At 37.2% G+C, this 19,540-nt stretch overlaps 8 protein-coding genes and 3 non-coding genes across 11 annotated transcripts; 8 read left to right on the top strand and 3 right to left on the bottom strand.

The window, feature by feature from the left end:
* Window positions 1–33: 33 nt before the first annotated feature.
* On the top strand, window positions 34–1,005 carry cdh1 (18S rRNA dimethylase Cdh1; the record flags this gene model as incomplete). Its single annotated transcript, XM_056179942.1, has 2 exons — window positions 34–168; window positions 217–1,005. The coding sequence occupies 2 exons, from the start codon at window positions 34–36 to the stop codon at window positions 1,003–1,005; spliced, it is 924 nt and encodes a 307-aa protein (XP_056036660.1).
* An 856-nt stretch (window positions 1,006–1,861) lies between these two features.
* efc25 (Ras1 GEF Efc25) lies at window positions 1,862–4,750 on the top strand (the record flags this gene model as incomplete). The annotated part of the gene is made up of 1 exon (XM_056179941.1): window positions 1,862–4,750. The coding sequence occupies one exon, from the start codon at window positions 1,862–1,864 to the stop codon at window positions 4,748–4,750; it is 2,889 nt and encodes a 962-aa protein (XP_056036661.1).
* A 735-nt stretch (window positions 4,751–5,485) lies between these two features.
* cdc6 (DNA polymerase delta catalytic subunit Cdc6) lies at window positions 5,486–8,812 on the top strand (the record flags this gene model as incomplete). Its single annotated transcript, XM_056179940.1, has 2 exons — window positions 5,486–5,711; window positions 5,787–8,812. 2 exons carry the CDS (start codon window positions 5,486–5,488, stop codon window positions 8,810–8,812), a joined length of 3,252 nt encoding a protein of 1,083 aa, XP_056036047.1.
* Window positions 8,813–9,678: 866 nt separating this feature from the next.
* On the bottom strand, window positions 9,679–10,705 carry rnh1 (ribonuclease H Rnh1; the record flags this gene model as incomplete). The annotated part of the gene is made up of 2 exons (XM_056179939.1): window positions 9,679–10,438; window positions 10,632–10,705. The coding sequence occupies 2 exons, from the start codon at window positions 10,703–10,705 to the stop codon at window positions 9,679–9,681; spliced, it is 834 nt and encodes a 277-aa protein (XP_056036648.1).
* Window positions 10,706–11,034: 329 nt separating this feature from the next.
* Window positions 11,035–11,983, top strand: ypt1 (GTPase Ypt1; the record flags this gene model as incomplete). The annotated part of the gene is made up of 5 exons (XM_056179938.1): window positions 11,035–11,045; window positions 11,221–11,344; window positions 11,396–11,443; window positions 11,509–11,605; window positions 11,652–11,983. 5 exons carry the CDS (start codon window positions 11,035–11,037, stop codon window positions 11,981–11,983), a joined length of 612 nt encoding a protein of 203 aa, XP_056036649.1.
* An 893-nt stretch (window positions 11,984–12,876) lies between these two features.
* opa3 (mitochondrial outer membrane lipid metabolism regulator Opa3) lies at window positions 12,877–13,738 on the top strand (the record flags this gene model as incomplete). The annotated part of the gene is made up of 3 exons (XM_056179937.1): window positions 12,877–12,984; window positions 13,037–13,194; window positions 13,294–13,738. 3 exons carry the CDS (start codon window positions 12,877–12,879, stop codon window positions 13,736–13,738), a joined length of 711 nt encoding a protein of 236 aa, XP_056036650.1.
* Window positions 13,739–14,186: 448 nt separating this feature from the next.
* Window positions 14,187–16,105, top strand: ubp9 (ubiquitin C-terminal hydrolase Ubp9; the record flags this gene model as incomplete). Its single annotated transcript, XM_056179936.1, has 4 exons — window positions 14,187–14,213; window positions 14,264–14,371; window positions 14,427–14,440; window positions 14,503–16,105. The coding sequence occupies 4 exons, from the start codon at window positions 14,187–14,189 to the stop codon at window positions 16,103–16,105; spliced, it is 1,752 nt and encodes a 583-aa protein (XP_056036651.1).
* Window positions 16,106–16,545: 440 nt separating this feature from the next.
* Window positions 16,546–17,601, bottom strand: SOMG_01142 (ARS-binding protein; the record flags this gene model as incomplete). The annotated part of the gene is made up of 1 exon (XM_056179935.1): window positions 16,546–17,601. The coding sequence occupies one exon, from the start codon at window positions 17,599–17,601 to the stop codon at window positions 16,546–16,548; it is 1,056 nt and encodes a 351-aa protein (XP_056036652.1).
* A 491-nt stretch (window positions 17,602–18,092) lies between these two features.
* SOMG_10031 lies at window positions 18,093–18,207 on the top strand. The gene has a single exon (XR_008803564.1). It is a non-coding gene; the product is annotated as a 5S ribosomal RNA (ribosomal RNA).
* Window positions 18,208–18,852: 645 nt separating this feature from the next.
* On the bottom strand, window positions 18,853–18,924 carry SOMG_20055. The gene has a single exon. It is a non-coding gene; the product is annotated as a tRNA-Pro (tRNA).
* Window positions 18,925–19,363: 439 nt separating this feature from the next.
* On the top strand, window positions 19,364–19,435 carry SOMG_20054. The gene has a single exon. It is a non-coding gene; the product is annotated as a tRNA-Pro (tRNA).
* The last annotated feature ends 105 nt before the right edge of the window (window positions 19,436–19,540 follow it).

Genomic DNA, 19,540 nt, shown 5'->3' with positions numbered 1-19,540 from the left:
TAATACTCTACTCATTTTGATATCCTTAGAACAATGGGCAAAGTACGTGCTCGTACTAATAATGCTGCTACTCAAACAGAGGCTAGAAATGCTGTCTTTAAGTTCAATAAAGATTTTGGCCAGCACATCTTGAAGAATCCTCTTGTCGCACAAGGCATTGTTGACAAAGTATGAAATTGAATTATCTAGGAATAGACTACTGACACTCTAATTTAGGCTGATATAAAACAATCAGACACAGTACTCGAAGTTGGTCCCGGTACTGGTAACCTGACGATGCGTATGCTCGAAAAGGCGAAAAAAGTCATTGCCGTGGAAATGGATCCTCGTATGGCTGCGGAATTGACAAAACGTGTACAAGGAACTCCTTATGAAAAGAAGTTGCAAGTGATGTTAGGAGATGTTGTCAAAACGGATCTTCCCTATTTCGATGTTTGTGTCTCTAACACTCCATACCAAATCTCTTCACCTTTGGTTTTCAAAATCCTTCAACAAAGACCAGCTCCCCGATCAAGCATTTTGATGTTTCAGCGTGAGTTTGCTTTGCGTTTGATTGCTCGGCCAGGCGACGCTTTGTACTGTCGCTTGTCTGCAAACGTTCAAATGTGGGCACACGTGAAACACATCATGAAGGTTGGTAAAAACAACTTCAGACCTCCTCCTCTTGTAGAATCGAGTGTCGTTCGTATTGAACCGAAGAATCCACCTCCTCCAATTCCGTTCGAAGAATGGGATGGTCTTTTGCGAATCATCTTTACGAGGAAAAATAAAACTGTCGGTGCTTGTTTCAAATCGGGATCCGTATTAGAATTGATGGAGAGAAACTATAGAACTTGGTGCTCTCAGAACGAACGAATGATCGAAGATAACTTTGATGTTAAAGCTCTAATTGACCAAGTCCTTACAAGCGTCAATCTTCAAGATGCTCGTGGATCAAAGTGTGGTGAAACTGACTTTTTGGCTCTACTGCATGCTTTCCATCAAGTTGGTATTCATTTTGCATAAACCCAGGGGATTCGTCTATTTATGTTATTTTTTGTTTTTGAGGATATCTGAGGGTATTGGTAATTTGATCGGAAGGTTGCTAAAAAAGTATTCATAGTTTTTGACTAATAATGTGCTGTCTACTAGAAAAATAATCTATTTTACTATCTTGGGAATTTTCTCGAGTTGGTTAGTTCATCGTTCAAAACCTTTCATTGTTGATTTCTTTCCATTCATCGTACTAATTGTCCACGCGGGTAATATTTTGTATTTTACCACATGAGCTCAGCTGAATTAATGGAGTTGTTGGAGTTGTTGATTTCGTATTCTTTTCCTTCAAACACTAACTTCTGTTGAAATTTTCCTTTTCTATAAATACTAATTCCATTTTCCATAAATAATTTTAAAGAAAGAAAAATCAAACTTCCTCAAACGTAATAGGTTTGTACTGCTGTTCCTCTACTTTTTCCACCCAAGTGAACTTTCCTACCGACCACCACAGTTTGCCAAACTGAACTGTGAACCACAGGTTTATGGTTTGCACTCTTCAATATCAGAGTACATGAACAGCTGATCTTCTTCTTTTTTCTCTTTATTCTATCTTTTTAGACTGTTCGCTGTGAATCGACTGTCTGTTTACGTTTTTATTTTTTCACTAGCTGTTTGACTCTTTTTACTGTTTAGTTCTTTTTTCTTTTAACAATAGAGAACGACAACATATTATTTATCTTTGTATTATGCCTTAATTGCCCAATTGTCTTTTTCTTTTTTTCTATTTTTTTTGGTTTGCTATCTTTTTTCTTGAGAAAATTAACTCTTTACTACTTTTTCTTTTTTTTTTTTTTTGGATTTTTTGTATATTATTTAACTTCTAAGAATGAAGAAGAATTTAAGAAAGGTCAAGCTCAAATTACAGAATCCTCTTCAGCTCGGTTCCAATGACCAAAGCAATTCCAAACCGAACACTCCAGTTAGTTTAACGTTTTCGTCATCAGCCTCTCCTTCTTCCTCTAGTTATGGCTATACCTCTCCTGGTTTTCGTACAGACACTTTTCCGGTGACAGGAAACTCTGGATTTGCTAACGAGGACTTTGGATCCCCTTCCCCTTCGTTGGATAGCTCTTTAAATTCTCCATCCCTTCCAACTCCATCTTCCGATGACCGTAGCCAATGTGGTAATTACTTTCATTTAGTTTCGAAAACTGAATCGGGCAGTCCACACAAGGACTTGTTTCAGTCTGGGTCGGGTTTCTATCCCCTCGACGATATTGGTGTACCGATGGATTTAAGTGAAAAATCCCATACGTATCCAGTATCAACGCTTCCACATTCCTCAGCATCTAGTCAACCTAAAATCCGACCCTCTACCTCTATGTCAAGCGCGTCTTCGTTTCAGCAATACAACGTTGACACTTCATCCTCACCGAACTCCTTGCCTTTGTCCAATGATTTAGTACTGCGCAAAAGCGAAGGATTAGATCTGTATTCCCTATATGAAAGAATTTCTTTTTTATTTTCTCATATTAATTATAGCTTTAAAAGTGGGGAATTAAACCATTTGCCCTATTATGTGCATTCTGTCCAACGCGAGCTGTTTTCTCTATTCCATTCGACCGGAATTTTCTATCTCTTACTACAGTATGCACCTGGGGGTTCGGAAACAGGAAGTTCAATTTATGTCTTTTTTGAAAGGCTGTTTCCCCATCTATCCCGTCTTGCTTTATTGGCTGATATAAAAAATGGAAATTTCACGAGGGGAACACTGATTCCAATGCTCAGTTCGTGTACTGAAAAGTTATTCTATATACTTCAGTCATTTATGATTACCTGTGCTAATAACAGCTCTTATCTTCAACTTTATACCAATTCAATCGCTTTTATAGAAGGTATTCCTTCTGCCGGAAATTGGTCTGGTAACGGATTACTAAACTCCGCTAATTCTACTCGCTTTCTTTCGAGTGCAGCTACCCTTAGTAGTTTGGACACTTATTTATACTTCCTATTTCAAATATGCTCTGAGTCTATGGAAAAGCTTAAGGGCGAAACTTCAAATGTCGATGATGATCTTATCGATGATATTTGTTATCCTATAATTAATCAGTGCAAAGAGGTTCTTAATTATATAGAGAAGTGGAATTTATCCACTATAACGGATTCTTCTAACGAAAATATATTACGATCTTTTTTTACCAAAAAACAGATTTGCTATGATCTTACTGGTGAGGTAACTTGCTTTTTCCAAGAGTTGAATCTTGAAAGCGTTGATAAGCAATTTATTATTATGAGAATAGCAAGCATTGCTTCGAACTTTCAACAGTTATTTGAGCTCATGTTTACATTGGTGAAAGGGCAAGCATTTGCTGATTGTGAGAATGCTGACTTTTTGTGCAACAATTTTCAAAATTCTTTCGTTGACGAATCATATGAACCTGAAGTGTTGGAATTATATCAAAATATCGATAGTCCTTCTGAAATTTCACGATCCTCTGACTACACTGCCATTAGTAGCAGTAGCAGAGAAAGTTTTACTATATGGAGATGGTCTCGACGATTGTCTACTCTTTTAGACGACATTTCGGATGAGCCATTGATTTATAACGATAACAAACTAAGAGGTGGGACACTGTCTTCGCTTGTAAATTATCTTATAGCTAATGTGCACATGGATAAGGAGTTTCGGCATATTTTTCTGTTGACTTATAAAAGCTTTGTGACGGCAAACGAGCTACTCGCGTTGTTGATTATGAAGTTTCACAGTACAATTCCTCTCGGAATTACCGAAGATAAGTTACGTATTTGGAAAAAGAAGGATTTGATTAAAAAGAAAAATATATGTACAGTTATCAATTTATGGGTACAGAAATACTTTGCGGAAGATTTGAATTCAAAACGAGTTTTAGTATGCTTGTCTGAGTTGAACACGTTTATTCGTGATTTTGTTATTCCTTCATTCCATATTGGAACGGTTATCCTTGAGGAAATTGATAATCTATGGAAGGAATCGGAAGTTCCAGAACTAATTAACCAAGTTGCTACTCTTAATGTTTTTGCCTACTCACCAAAAGACTTTGCAGTTCAAGCGACTATCATTGAATTCGATTGTTTCAAAAGTATTCCTACCTCCGAGTGGATAAATAAGCGATGGTTGGACCATAGATCTTGCAGTGCTATACGAGATTCTATTAATTTTTCAAATTGTTTTACCTTTTGGATAATTAATTGCATTCTCGAAAGGAGAAACGTAAAAGCACGCGTCTTTGTAATTTCTTATTTCATCCAAGTGGCATATGAATGTTTAGCAATTCATAATTTCTCAACTTTGATAGCCATTGTTTCAGCTTTAAACTCTGCTCCTGTGTACCGTTTGCGTGCTGCGTACAAGTTGGTCTCTGCGGAAGATATGAATAAGTTAAAAGGGTTACAAGAAGTAGTCGAAAGTAAGAAGAATTTCGTCGCTTATCGAACTTTGATTAAGCAGATTGAACTCCCTTGCGTCCCTTTTTTGGGCGTTTTTCTGAGCGATCTTACGTTTATCGATGAAGGAAACTCGGAAATTATTGACGGATTTCCTCACTTGATAAACTTCAGCAAACGACAACGTATATGTAGTGTCGTTGATGAAATATGTTATTACCAATCCGTTTTCTATAATTACATTGAAAATGAAAGATTCACAAACACCATTCGCCGGCATTGCCGATGTGTGAATCAAGACCTATCTGATCTTTTTGATAAGTCGCTTTCGATAGAACCGCGTGGTTCTTAAACCTTCCTTTGTTGAAATCTTTGCTAGAAGAATGTTTCCTTCAATGATTTTGCTAATTTACCATTATGGAGACCTTAAATTGCTTTGTTGTTGCTTATGCATCATTTTTAGTTTTTCAAAAAGATATTGTTACCGTTTTAGACGTCAGTGTTCCTTTTTCGTTTCTTTTGGAATTTACTTTGCTTACAAAGAAATAGTGGTAAATTCCGTCGTCCCTTGTTCCACCTTTTCCTTTCCTCCTTTTTTTTGCTATTCTGTGCCCATGTTCCGTCCTTACTAGTTTTGTTCATTATTTAATTTCCTTTTGGGTTTTGTTTATATAGATAAATGGGAATGAAATAAAAATAATCAACTACTGTCCAAGCTTGTGTCTATGGCATTATTTGAAATCAACCTGCCAAGTGTGCGTATTTTGTATATTAGTTACTAATGTAATTTAAAAGGAAAATAGTAGCAAGTACTTCATACTGTTCTATTGTTAGTTGTACTATCTAAATTTTACGATTGCAACGAAAAGCTAATCAGAATTTGTACTAATATCAAAACTAATAAAAACATATATTTAGCCTTAGCCACAAACAATCCTTTGTCTGGTAACTGCTCGAATTGTTTACCTCTAATAACGAAGTAGTAGTACACTATACTGAAAGGAGAGCCATATAAATTTGGAAGCTAAGTATCAACCGTCTTCCTGCCTTCCTATACTTTTGTCATTACAATCGGTTTAAAGACTGAATGACAAATAGAATAGATGACAGTGAGATGTCTAATAAGGAGAACTATCTGATGGGAAAGCAAAATGGTAAAACACCATCGAAGAATGGTGACTTGGTAGAACCAAAGAGACGCCGAACAGAATCGACGGACGATTTAATTGAAATAAAATCTAAAGAAAAGTCGTCGACGTTTCTTAATGAGTTGAGTGAATACGCAATTGAGTTGGATCAAGATGCTGAAAAAGGTTAGTCCAGAATAAGCAGAAGATTAACATGAAAGAGTAGCTGAAAGTTGTATAATGAATTACTAACACAATTAGCCACGAAAGATCAGAAATGGCAACGTCCTGCTCTGTCGCCTCTGAATACTGAAAAGGATGATATATTTTTTCAGCAAATCGATTGTGAAGAATTTACCGAAGGACCTGTTCCTTCTATCCGTTTGTTTGGTGTAACTGATCATGGTAATAGTATTTTAACGCATGTAACTGGATTTCTTCCATACTTCTATATAAAGGCGCCCGTAGGATTCCGGGCTGAAATGATTGAACATTTTTCTCAAGAATTAGATGCAGTGTGCAATGGAGGTGTAATTGACCATTGCACCATTGAAATGAAAGAAAATCTTTACGGTTTTCAAGGAAATGAAAAATCGCCTTTCATTAAGATTTACATAACAGATCCTCGGTTGGTATCTCGTGCTCGAAATGTGTTTGAACGAAACGAAATGAATTATGAAGGACTATTTCCTACCTCCGTAATAACATTTGAAAGTAACACACAATATCTTATGCGTTTTATGATTGATTGTGATGTGGCCGGTATGAGCTGGCTTCAATTACCAGCTGGAAAATACCAATTTCGATATCAAAACTGTGTTTCGGACTGTCAAGTTGAAGCCTGGATCCATTATAAAGACTTAATAAGTCTTCCTGCAGAAGGTGAATGGTTAAAGATGGCTCCTCTTCGTATTCTGAGTTTTGATATTGAGTGCGCTGGCCGTAAAGGTATTTTCCCTGACTCGTCTATAGACCCGGTAATCCAAATCGCCAACATCGTTACACAATATGGTGATAAAGATCCGTTCGTTCGAAACGTGTTTTGTGTTGATACTTGCTCTCAAATTGTAGGTACCCATGTCTTTGAGTATCAAAGTCAATCAGAGATGCTTTCAGCTTGGGCAAAATTTGTTCGCGAGGTTGATCCAGATGTAATGATTGGTTACAATATTAGCAATTTCGATTTCCCTTATCTACTTGACCGTGCCAAGGTTTTACGTGTCCATGACTTTCCTTTACTTGGCCGTATAAAAAATTACTATACTATTGCCAAAGATACCACTTTCTCGAGCAAAGCTTACGGTACCCGTGAAAGTAAGTCCATTCAAATTCCCGGGCGACTTCAACTCGATTTGCTTCAAGTCATGCAGCGTGACTTCAAGTTACGATCATATTCTTTGAATGCTGTTTGCGCACAGTTTTTAGGAGAACAGAAAGAAGATGTACACCATTCTATTATTACAGATTTACATAACGGTACCGCAGATTCCAGACGACGTTTAGCCATCTATTGCTTGAAGGATGCATATTTACCCCAACGACTTATGGACAAGTTAATGTGCTTCGTTAATTACACAGAAATGGCAAGAGTCACTGGTGTGCCATTTAATTATCTATTGTCTCGCGGTCAACAAGTCAAGGTTATTTCACAATTGTTCCGCAAAGCACTTCAGCATGACCTTGTGGTTCCCAATATAAAAGTCAATGGAACAGATGAGCAATATGAAGGTGCCACTGTCATTGAACCCACAAAGGGATACTATGATACACCAATCGCTACTTTGGATTTTAGCTCTCTATACCCCTCCATTATGCAGGCTCATAATCTTTGCTATAGTACATTATTAGATCCTAACACTGCCAAGTCCCATAATTTAAAACCAAACGAGGACTATTCAATTACTCCTAATGGAGATTATTTTGTAAAACCTCAGGTCCGTAAGGGTTTACTGCCGATCATTTTGGCAGATTTGTTAAACGCTCGTAAGAGAGCAAAAGGGGACTTAAAAAATGAAAAGGATCCTTTTAAAAAGGCTGTTCTGGATGGCCGTCAATTGGCTTTGAAGGTTAGTGCAAATTCCGTCTATGGTTTTACTGGTGCTACTAACGGTCGACTTCCTTGCCTGGCAATTTCCTCATCAGTTACATCTTATGGTCGTCAAATGATAGAAAAAACCAAAGAGGTTGTTGAAGATCATTTCCGTATGCAGAACGGCTATTCACATGATGCTGTAGTTATTTACGGAGACACAGACTCCGTTATGGTTAAGTTTGGCGTTAAAACATTACCCGAAGCTATGAAACTCGGAGAAGAAGCAGCTAATTACGTTTCTACTCATTTTATTGACCCTATAAAGTTGGAATTTGAGAAGGTATATTTCCCTTATCTTTTAATTTCCAAAAAGAGGTATGCAGGCTTATTTTGGACTCGCACAGATACATTTGATAAGATGGATTCCAAAGGTATTGAAACTGTCCGTCGTGATAACTGTCCTTTGGTTTCATATGTGATTGATACAGCTTTGCGAAAAATGTTGATTGACCAAGACGTTGAGGGAGCTCAAGAATTTACGAAAAGCGTTATATCTGACCTCCTTCAGAATAAAGTTGATATGTCACAGCTTGTAATTACAAAAGCTCTTTCAAAGACGGATTACGCTGCTAAACAAGCTCATGTTGAACTGGCTGAGCGTATGCGTAAAAGAGACGCGGGTTCAGCACCTGCGATTGGTGATCGTGTTGCCTACGTTATAATTAAAGGTGCACGGGGCGACCAGTTTTACATGCGCTCTGAAGATCCAATATATGTATTGGAAAACAACATTCCAATTGATGCCAAGTATTATCTAGAAAATCAACTTTCAAAACCTCTACTTCGTATCTTTGAGCCTATTCTGGGAGAAAAGGCTAGTTCTTTGCTTCATGGAGATCATACTAGAACCATTTCAGTTGCAGCACCTAGCGTTGGTGGAATCATGAAGTTCGCTGTTAAAGTTGAAACATGTTTAGGGTGTAAAGCTCCAATCAAAAAGGGTAAAGCAGCATTATGCGACAACTGTCTGGATCGATCCGCTGAACTGTACCAACTCCAGGTTGGGCAGGTTAATGACTTAGAGATTAGGTTTGCTAGATTATGGACGCAGTGCCAAAGGTGTCAAGGCAGCATGCACCAAGACGTTATTTGTTCAAGTAGAGATTGCCCTATTTTCTACATGAGAATTGCCGAATACAAAAAGCTTAAACAATCAGTGGATGTACTTCAGCGGTTTGATGAGATGTCTTGGTAAATAATGTTATTTATTTCTACTAATAATGTCTCGGTTGTGATAATAAATTGCTATTCTTTCTTTAGAGATATAATAAATAAACGGGAATGAAATTAGTTTTACATTTTGGTTGAGTGCAATCGATTAGTTGTGTATATTAAAGTAATGTAAAGAAAAGGCAAGGCTGCTAAAAGTTTGAAAAAACTACTTGTAAATTCAAGCTTGAATTGAATACATAGTCAAATATTTGGGTTTCTGAACAGAGTAAAACTCGGCATTTCATCAGACAGTTGTACAAGCATTCCCAAATTCTCAAAGCAAGACAAGAGTACTTGAACACTTGACATACCCAACCTCTATATGCCAAATCTTAACAAAAGACAATTCACTTTAATTCAATAACAACTCAAATAAGTCATAGAAAAACCCGCTCTTACATTAGTACATGTAACCCAGGTAAACCCTGCCTTTATGGACTCTAAGTATTTGTTCTTTTTGGGTCATGAATTTTAATATCTTAGTATTGCGCTCTTGTTTCTCTCATCCATAAAGAGTATGCATATTGCTTGCTGATAGGTTGCTGCTATTGTCAATGATTAAAGACAGCACAAATAAACTCATGCTTATTGCTTGCATTTGCATGTCTCGACAAAAGCCAATATCACTATGTGGTAAATAGGGGTTGGTAAAGGATATAATAATGGCAGAGCGAAACAAAATCAAGTATAATTTTACTATATTATACTTCAATAGGAAGCCTTTTCGCTTAATGGGATTTCAAGTAAGTACCTAGTTCTTTCATTAAATTATGTACGAACGAAACGTCGATTGTAAAGCGGACCTAAGCATATTGTCAAATAAGTGGACGTGAAATCGTAAATCCAAGCTCATAAAGCAGCAGCCCTTCGAGCTAGAAGATCAGCCTGCTGATTTCCATAGTCACTGCTATGGCCTTCTACATACTCTAACTTAACATTCCTGTCTTCCATAAGATGCGTAGCCCGAGTAATTAAGTCAACATTCTTCACTGGTGTAGAAGAACTAGTCATATAATTTGTTTTTTTCCACTTTTGGTTCCATACAGTTAAAGCCTGGATGGAGTACTTGCTATCTGCACGGATAATAACGTCGCCGCTCGTATTTTCTAGAGCATGGATGATGGCTTGAAGCTCCGCTCGATTGTTTGTTTGCTCACCTGCGAGAAGTCGTTCAGAATGATTCCTTGGGTCTCCGGGTCCAAAGTATACACCATAGCCAGCGGCAGCACCATGTTTTCCGTTTCCTAAACTCGATCCATCAGTGTAAACGATTTCAGGATTGGAGACGCCTGCTCGTTTGTGATAGATAGCAGGAACAGAAATATTTGGACGAGAAGATGGATTTTCCAAAGAAAGACATTTGGTAGAAGATTCGTTCTTTGAGGATGCGCCGCTTCTAGTGAGAGAAGAAGACTTTTGATTATAAGAATAAGGAGCATACAAGGCTGGGCTCTTGCTAGACTTAGAATGTGACGATTGGGTCAAAGAAGAATTGGATGGGCCGCTATAGTTACCTCCTGATTCACAAAATGCTTTGGCTTCGTCGTATGTTTTAAACTTTTTGTAACGACTGTTGGCATATCCAGAAACATTGGGAACGGTATCACTCCTATTCAATTAGTATTACTATTAAACGATTCAAGGCTCAGCTAAGAGAGAAAAATTTGGACCAACAAGCAAATATAAGACATGTCCATCAAGAGTACGTTCTCAACATAAGAAGTAATCCAGATAAGGAATGGAAAAAGAAGATATGCCACAAAATCTTTATTCTAGACGGTTGAATCCTCTAAATACCTTACCATGAGTTGAAAATTCCAGTTTTACGTCCACGAGCCACCGCGTAGTAAGCGGGTTCTGCCCTACTTTTCCCCATGTCTTTTAAGCCTGCAAGAAAGACACACTTCTTACAAAGAGAAATACTGTTTTAAAAGTATTTTAGCACTGAAGACCTGTTATACATGTACAAAAAGCAATAGTCATTATACAGCAGCAGTTTGGAATTGCGAGCTATTCTCAGGTTTCCCTGTAATGCTTTAAAGGAAATTACAGCGGTGGTTCCAAGTAGAAAAATATACACTAAAGCAATTTAAGGGAATCATAAAACTATATTATGTAAGCTTTTGCAGCTCGTTAATAGCTATTCATCCTTTGTATGCTAAGAAGGCACTGGTTTCAGACCGTCTACACAACAGTACAATTAAGATGAATCCAGAGTAGTAAGTGAAATGGCGCGTTTTACGTGTTAATTGAACGAAAATTATTAACAAATGACAGAGTAATAGAGGAAATTGATGAGAAAGTCTCCATGCAGCTTGGTGTGGCTGTCTAATGAAACATTGAGATTTCAAGAGAAAGAGAAAATATAGAATGGAGGCTAATTCCGAGTAGATACGACTATCTCTTCAAGCTTTTACTTATCGGTGACTCTGGCGTAGGAAAGAGTTGCCTTCTCTTGCGATTTGCAGATGATACTTACACAGAGTCATACATTTCTACCATTGGTGTCGATTTCGTATGTTCACTAGAGATGTTGAAATATTGAATGTAATACTAACCGATGTAGAAAATCCGTACTATTGAGTTAGAAGGAAAGACGGTCAAACTTCAGATTGTATGTGAAAGGGGAAATTTAAATTTCTTTCAGAAGTTGTGCATAATTTGCTAACGTGTTTACAGTGGGATACTGCCGGTCAAGAACGTTTCCGTACGATTACAAGCTCTTATTACCGCGGTGCTCACGGTATCATTATTGTTTACGACGTTACGGATCAAGGTATGAATGAGCGAAAAGAAAAAGAACAGAGGCTGACCAATTATAGATTCTTTTAGTAACGTTAAACAATGGTTACAGGAAATTGACAGATACGCCGTTGAAGGTGTCAACCGTTTGTTGGTTGGCAACAAGTCAGATATGACTGATAAAAAGGTGGTCGAGTACACTGTCGCCAAGGAATTTGCCGACAGCTTGAATATTCCTTTCCTCGAAACATCTGCCAAGGATTCTACCAATGTCGAACAAGCTTTCCTGACCATGGCACGACAAATCAAGGAGCGTATGGGAAACACCACCTTTTCCTCTTCAAACGCCAAATCTAGCGTCAAGGTAGGCCAAGGCACCAATGTTTCTCAAGGCTCCAGTGGATGCTGTTAATGTATAAAGCGTGTAAGATACGTATTAATTGACCCCTCCTTCTCTCGCGTGTTTATATGTTCTATTTGTATTTATGATACTCATTGGAAGATCTATCTGTTCATTGGCAACACTTTCCTTAAATATAAGCTTCTTGAGATTCATATTTGAATTGTCTTTTGGTCTTAATCCTTGACGGATTCAATAGTGTTTCTCACTTCAGCAACTACCTTAGTTAAGGTATCAACAATTGTGTTTACGACTAGCAGCTTGCTTTTTTCCTAATAATTGGAAGTATTTCGTTTCTTAAATTCTACAATGCTAAACTTTATATATGTACTAGTAAACCTCTTATAGTTATTTCTCCCTTTGTACCAATGAACAGGAACGGCACTGTTGACTAGAATATATTTGTAGGTTAAGAAGATTTCTCATGCCTTTCATAAGCCTACCAACCAAGCCTTGGCCGCATGTCCAAAGTTTCTTGCTGTCGTCCCTTTAGCAGCAAGCATCTCGGCCATCAAGGTATTTGTAGCAAGGCTAAGCAATTTTTTTATCAAGATTTATTCGTGTATAACGTATTATGCTTGGAAAAATGCAAGATGTCAGTTACTGGATTTCCGCTCATAGTTCTACGCCAAGGGTCTAAAATCCACACGTCCACCCTCCATCATTTTCAAAAATCTTTATACCACTTGCGAGCTTCTCAATTCCATGGTGAATCAGCTAGCCTTCTTTTATCTTGGATTAAATTGAATATTTCCTTTTTCTACAGGGAATTTATTCGCATTTCATACACCCTTACAGCCTTTTTAGTAATTATAGGTTTCATCTCTATACCTTTTCTACCTATTATTCGCAACCTATTAATTTTTAATTCTACGAATTGGAAAAAAAAATAGAAATCCTTTAAAATGTCTTCATTAGCTCTCAAAATCGGAAGTTTACTAGTTCGAACGCTGTCAAAACCTATAGCAAATACGATAAAAGCACAAGCAAAAGAACATAAGACATTCCGAAAGGTACGATTCTTCAGTGTATACTAAGACAATGTTGAAGTCTGACTCATACTAGGTTTGTATCGATTTCGCACAAATAATGCATCGAGCTGAATTCAAAATTATGGGAGCCAATCGCGCCCGCAGCGGTCATACAAATGTTCGTGTTCGTCCATTAAATGATGCGAAAGCGGTGGATGCAGGTGCAAATTTTCTTTCTGAAACTTTTGTGTTGTAAGTAAGAAGGTCTCTCAGCGATATATGAATATATATCCCATGCTACATAATTATCTTCACAAAAGCTTTTCAAAGGGTTCTGACATTTGTTTTTAGTACTGTTGCCGGCGGAGCTATCCTCTTTGAAACTTGGAGGGTGAGACGAAAAGAAAAGAATCGGCGTGACAATGTAGCTGAGGCAATAGTTGGGCTTCAGCAAGAAATTATTCGCATTCATGGTATATTGGAAAAGCAAGTGTTAGAAAAAAAAGTCAAGGGTGCTGAAGTAAAGGGGGACAATGATCATACATATGAGGATTTTGAAGAACTTCACAAAGTAATGCATGCTATGGAACAGGAGCTGCATACTTTGTCTTCCGAAGAGAATGAAGAACCTAAGAAAACGAAGAACAATGATTCAAATCAAGCCTCTAGTAGTTTGCCTCCCTCACCCAATGAATATACATCTAGGAATTCATCTGTTCACGAACCCGCCCAACTGCCTACGAATTCGTCGCTTTCCTCTCAGCCCGCAAAATCCACAAGCCCATCAAATCCCTGAGGAAGCGGTCTGTTCAGATGATTTGAGGAGATTTCACCATTTTAACTTATAATATCTTTTTGATGAAAACCTTGCCCTCTTTTCATATATGTTCTTTTTTGATATTCGCTATTCTATTTGTTCCCATCTCTTGAGTTTCAGCTAATGCAATATTGCCTTATAATATATGTAACATTTTGCGATCTTCCTCAAGATAAAATTTTGGTTCGTAAAAAAGCCGTATTAAGAAAGTGAAATAGTTTATCAGGAAAATGCAATATGCGTTTACAATCTTTTCACCTGTTTCTTCATACACACGCCTTTATCATCTTAATTTTAGAATGATATATCATATTAAAGAACCGCTATTTATAATATAGTATCCATTGAAGATGCCACTACGAGGGTAAAGTAAATTGTGTCACACACGCAAATTCCAATTCTACCAAATAAAAGGGCAATTAAAGAAATGTCTTTTCGAAAATGGATGGGAATGGTAATCATATTGAAAACTAATGGAAATAAACATTATACTAACAATACAAGAGTTCTGGGAGTTCTTCTGAATGGCGAAAGAGCATGTTGGAGTTGGAGCAATTGAAGCAACCATTAGTCCCAGAATCATTCACCGATCGTTTTTTTGGATTAACTAATGTAATTTTTATTGGAAATGTATTGCTCAGAGCGAACTTACTAACTCTGCGTCTAGTATGGTAATACCTGGTATGTTGAGAACAATTCGCCGAAGCTTCAGGAGAAGAACACGAAGGATCTAACGTTCGTAGTTATGTGAGTTCTGTGCTTGTTTCTTTATATCATATAAAGCCATTTCGCGATAATCTGAATGCTTTCCCAATTCCGAGTGTTCCACCAAACTGTAAAAGCGTCTGTGTAAAGTCAACTGGATCAGACTCATCAGGTTCTAGTTCTTGGTATTCGTCTTCTCGCAAGAAAAGCAATGACTCGAAAAAACAGCCATGCCCTGCTAATCTTAATGGTTGCGGCTGCGTGGATATCACGATGGCTGGAGCAGAGAATGGATCAAAGCATCAAATTCAAGTAAATAATACTAGTTATACAACATACGGAATGGAAGAAAATGTCTACACGAGCTTAAAGGATTTATTTGCGTGTGTCAGTTCTTGCGAATGTCGTTATGGCGTGTGCAGCCCTGAGAGATTTGTCCAAATCTTACGGCGCGATAATGAATCTTTTCGAAGTACCAGACAGCAGGATGCACACGAGTTTTTAAATTTTCTTCTAAACTCTATAACTGAAATTTTGGATGATTATCATGCAAATCACCCTGAAGTTCCTCAGTTAAAATGGATTCACTCTTTATTTGAGGGTACGCTGACCAGCGAAACAAAGTGTCTTACTTGCGAAAATATCACTTCAAGGGATGAAAGCTTTTTGGATCTTAGTATTGATATCGAAGAGTACTCTTCTGTTACATCTTGTTTACGATCTTTTTCTGCTTCTGAGATGCTTTGTGCAAAAAACAAGTTTCACTGTGACGTCTGTAAGAATTTACAAGAGGCAGAAAAACGTATGAAAATAAAAAAGCTGCCGAAGATACTTGCTTTGCATCTAAAGCGTTTCAAGTACAACGAAACACAAGAAGCACACGATAAACTGTTTCATACTGTGGTATTTACGAACGAAATGAGACTATTTAACACGACGGATGATAATGAGGATGCTGAAAAGCTTTATTCTCTATCCGCTATTATTGTTCATGTCGGTGGTGGCTCCCATCACGGTCATTATGTTTCTATAGTTCGCACAAGATCTAGCGGATGGGTGTTGTTCGATGACGAGAAAGTAACTCCTGTGAAAGAATCGTATTTGCAAAGGTTTTTTGGTGATCAGCCTGGACAAGCAACCGCATATGTCCTTTTTTATACAGCGGCTGAAGAATTTGAGGACTATCAGGATACTAGCAATGATGAGACGTTGTCATATCCCATATCCATTCCATATCAAGCTAGTAGTGAAAATACGGAATTGAATAATACGCCAGCTACGCCCAAATCAATATCTACGCTAGCTCATGGTGATTTGGATCCGATGGTAACCTCCTATTCCTCCCAATACTCACAAACGGCTGACAAGGATTTTCATTTTCCATTCAGTCCTGATTTAAGCTCTTCGATGGAATCTGAGCGCAATCATCTGAAATCAGCAGAGGCTTCTCCGAAAATTTTAAAACGCGAAAGCAAATTTTTTTTCCCTTCTCTAAATCGAAGTAAGAGCCATAAGTTTATATTTTCTTCACCAAGCAACTCTCCTAAGGATACGCTTACTCGTGATAATAAGCATTCGTCGGAGTCTGATGTGAAACATTCATTTCCTTTTCAACTTTCGAAAACTAAAATGAAAAAATAAAGCGGTTTTAAATCTGTCGGAGTTTAACTGGCTTTTTGTGTTTTCCCTTACTATTGTTTTTTACGCTTTATTGATGTTTCTTTGTGTCTGTGCTCCTTCAGTTTATGTAATGCTTACTATCCTTCGTTTACGATTTGCATTCTTTAGTTATTTAGTTATTTTTTGTATTTGATTAGATTTGACGCATACTGGACTAATGGATATATTTCCATTACCCTTCAGTGGAATAATCTCTTATTATCATACATAAACATTTATGTGGTTAGTAGTACAGGATTCATTCACTTTATATTATACAAGTGGTGTTTTAAAATTTAAGTGTCAGCTTTTTCACCGAAAACAACGCAATTATGCTGAAAGTGAAAGCCCCTGCAAAGTTTTAGCAGGTATTTGGCTATATAGAAAAATCAGTAACAACCTCCTGCTTTATATACGTAGAATTATTTGTGTACCTGAAGAAAATGAAGATATTTCTGTAAATACAAATACAAATTAGGATCACCATTTTTCTGCTGAAGTTCATAGTCTGACAGTAGTTCAATAGCCTGGTGAGCATCTTCTTTGGAAACTTTTGACGTTGTCATTTCCTCTTCGTCTGTTTCAAAATCTCGATCTCCGAATATTTCAAACGCAAACTGACTAATGATATCCTCAGAGCTATCCATTCCCATTTCTTCTATTGGGTTAATGAAATTTTGAATATTGATGGCAGCTTGAGGATCAAGCATAGCCAACAGTTCTCGTATCCTATCATCGAGGCTAAGCAGTTCAGGAATGTTCTTTTCACTTTCTTTCGCCCTTTTTGATGCAAAAATGCCAGAGTTTAAAAAGCAATTTTCTATAAGGCTTGGAGATAAGTTGGAATTCCATGCTTCGTTGATCCACTGTATAGCAATGAACAAGTTCATCTTATTATAAGGGTTCAATTCAGATCCTTTGTGATCGAGGAGAAAGTTCAGCCAGCTGATTCGGTATAAGGACTTCAAATTATATATGATGCCCATCTCAAATGGATTTTGAAGATTAACAGAGCTATTGGGAAGCATAATAATAACCGTATTTTTTAAGTCATTTCCAGAAAGTCGTATATTTTCAATAGCTCGCCCATGAGCGATAAAGTTGTCTAATAGGAGCAGAACTTTTCTTCCTTCCATCCTTGCATCAAACCATCGAAGCCATTCTTCCATTATAGATGTCGTCATTAATGCTCTTCCTGTAAACCTCCAACTAACATTTATGTTTTCTGGACGAATTCCTAAACTTTTAAAAGCTCTAGGAAGATGGGAGTAACCTATGACCCATAATGGTAACTTCTCGGTACCTGAGGCGTTGCAACAGGTAGTAATGGTAATTTTAGCTTTTTCACGACGAATCCCACGAACCTGTTCACTATTTACTTTTTTTGAAGGGCCGAGTTTCCAAAATAAACCAATCTCATCCACGACAAAAACATCTTTTTCCGGCAGCTGAGAAGTTATGTCTTGTACAAGAACCATTTCCAATATATATCTATAAAGCACCAAAGGCGTTTACCGCTAGCAATTGCTCCCAAAGTACGTTTAGAGGTGAAAATGGTTTGTTGCAACTAGTTTTCTAGCTCAAGAATACCTTCCGTATTTTTCTCTTTGTTTTCCTGTGTTAAAAGTATAACCAGTGTAATTAAAAAGTGTAATAAAAGTGTTATCTTCTTACTTTTAGTTTTAGAGCCTCTTTAGTCCTCAGAGTTGTACAGTTATGGTTGATGGTTCAAATGAGTGCAAGAATACCATATACGGACCAAGGTCCAATAGACCTAGAGAAATGTTCATCATATCTCAAGTCATACATTTTCTCATTCGCGATATTTGTACTTGTCTCTTGAAATGCCAATATGCATAAATTTTTAAAGGCTAGAAGAAGAAATACTTGGCTTCTTGTTTACATATATTCACTAAACAAATAGCACAATATCTACTATAAATTTTAGTAGCAGTACTTACGAACGTCTACGGCCATACCTAGGCGAAAACACCAGTTCCCGTCCGATCACTGCAGTTAAGCGTCTGAGGGTCTCGTTAGTACTATGGTTGGAGACAACATGGGAATCCGGGATGCTGTAGGCTCCTCTCTTTTTGCTGTTCGTTTATTTTACTTGTTGAACGCTGGTTCCGTTTGGTTTATCGGTTCACCTGACAAGATTGTACTAGCTGGACAAGCAACTGACTTTTTTCGTTTTGTTTACATTTTACTGATGATCAAACCGCCGTTAGTACAATAATTATTACAAAAGAGCACTGTACAGTCATATTAGAAGAGCTTACTCATAAACATAAGCTTAAAGAATTGTCGCAAAAATACTTTTGTAAACAAACCATTTGAAACACATTGGTTATCGTTCAATCCTCTAGCCAGAAGCTTTCGTTAAGGCAAAGATAACTGTCAGTTTATTGTTGATCAGATCTGACGAAATTGTTTTTCAGTATTTTATATACGATATTGTTTTATGATAATACAAACGAGTCCTTATTACAAAATGTAAACAATGAACTCAGCAACATAATTTTACAGCGTAAAAGGCCAGTTGTGACAGATGTTTCTATGACAATGTTAAGCTTATATGATAAAAAGTTAGACATCCCATCTAAGAAAGCTATACAAATTTTAGACTACAGTACAAATAATCAAAATGACATACTCGTTCAAGTGTTTCCCAAATTGCAATAAAGAGCACCCGTGTTACATACTAAAATTTAGTTACACAAAAACATGGGCTGTTCTGGGAATCGAACCCAGGACCACCATCACCCTAAGATGGTATCATACCACTAGACCAAACGGCCGAACTTCATTCACTCGTTATATATAACATATAAAAGACGTTGTTGTAGCTAGAATGAAGAGGCTGGAAAAACTGCTTTATTCATTGTTTCTGTTAAAATATTGTAATTATTGCTACTTGTAACATTGAGCTTTGATAGGTAAAAAACTACTAAAAAAAGATATAACTACTCTTCTAATAAACAACAGCTTTCATTATGTAATGCATAGGCACGAATTACACAATGTATATACGTTGATTCTTGCCTACTAAGGTCCGTGCGTGCAACCATCAAACCAAATCTAGATGGATAAACCAGAAAGTGGTATCAATCTAACTTTGTATGCAGAAAGGACTGTTTTTCAAAGTAGATTTTCTGCTGTATTACCTACTTTAGCAAAAAATACAAAACTGGCAGGAAGTGTTTGTATATTGTATTATATTTTAAGTATGTAAGAAGTGGCCGTTTGGTCTAGTGGTATGATACCATCTTAGGGTGATGGTGGTCCTGGGTTCGATTCCCAGAACAGCCCATGTTTTTTAGCCTTAGTCCTAAGGCTTTCATGGGTTTGCTGCACTATCAACCACTGTAAAAGGCTCAACAGCATCTTGGCAGAAAAAGTCGACCGTGCAGTATT

The sequence above is a fragment of the Schizosaccharomyces osmophilus genome, chromosome 1 (assembly GCF_027921745.1).
Source record: "Schizosaccharomyces osmophilus chromosome 1, complete sequence".
Lineage (NCBI taxonomy): Eukaryota > Fungi > Ascomycota > Schizosaccharomycetes > Schizosaccharomycetales > Schizosaccharomycetaceae > Schizosaccharomyces > Schizosaccharomyces osmophilus.
This window is presented reverse-complemented; position numbering and strand designations above follow the sequence as displayed.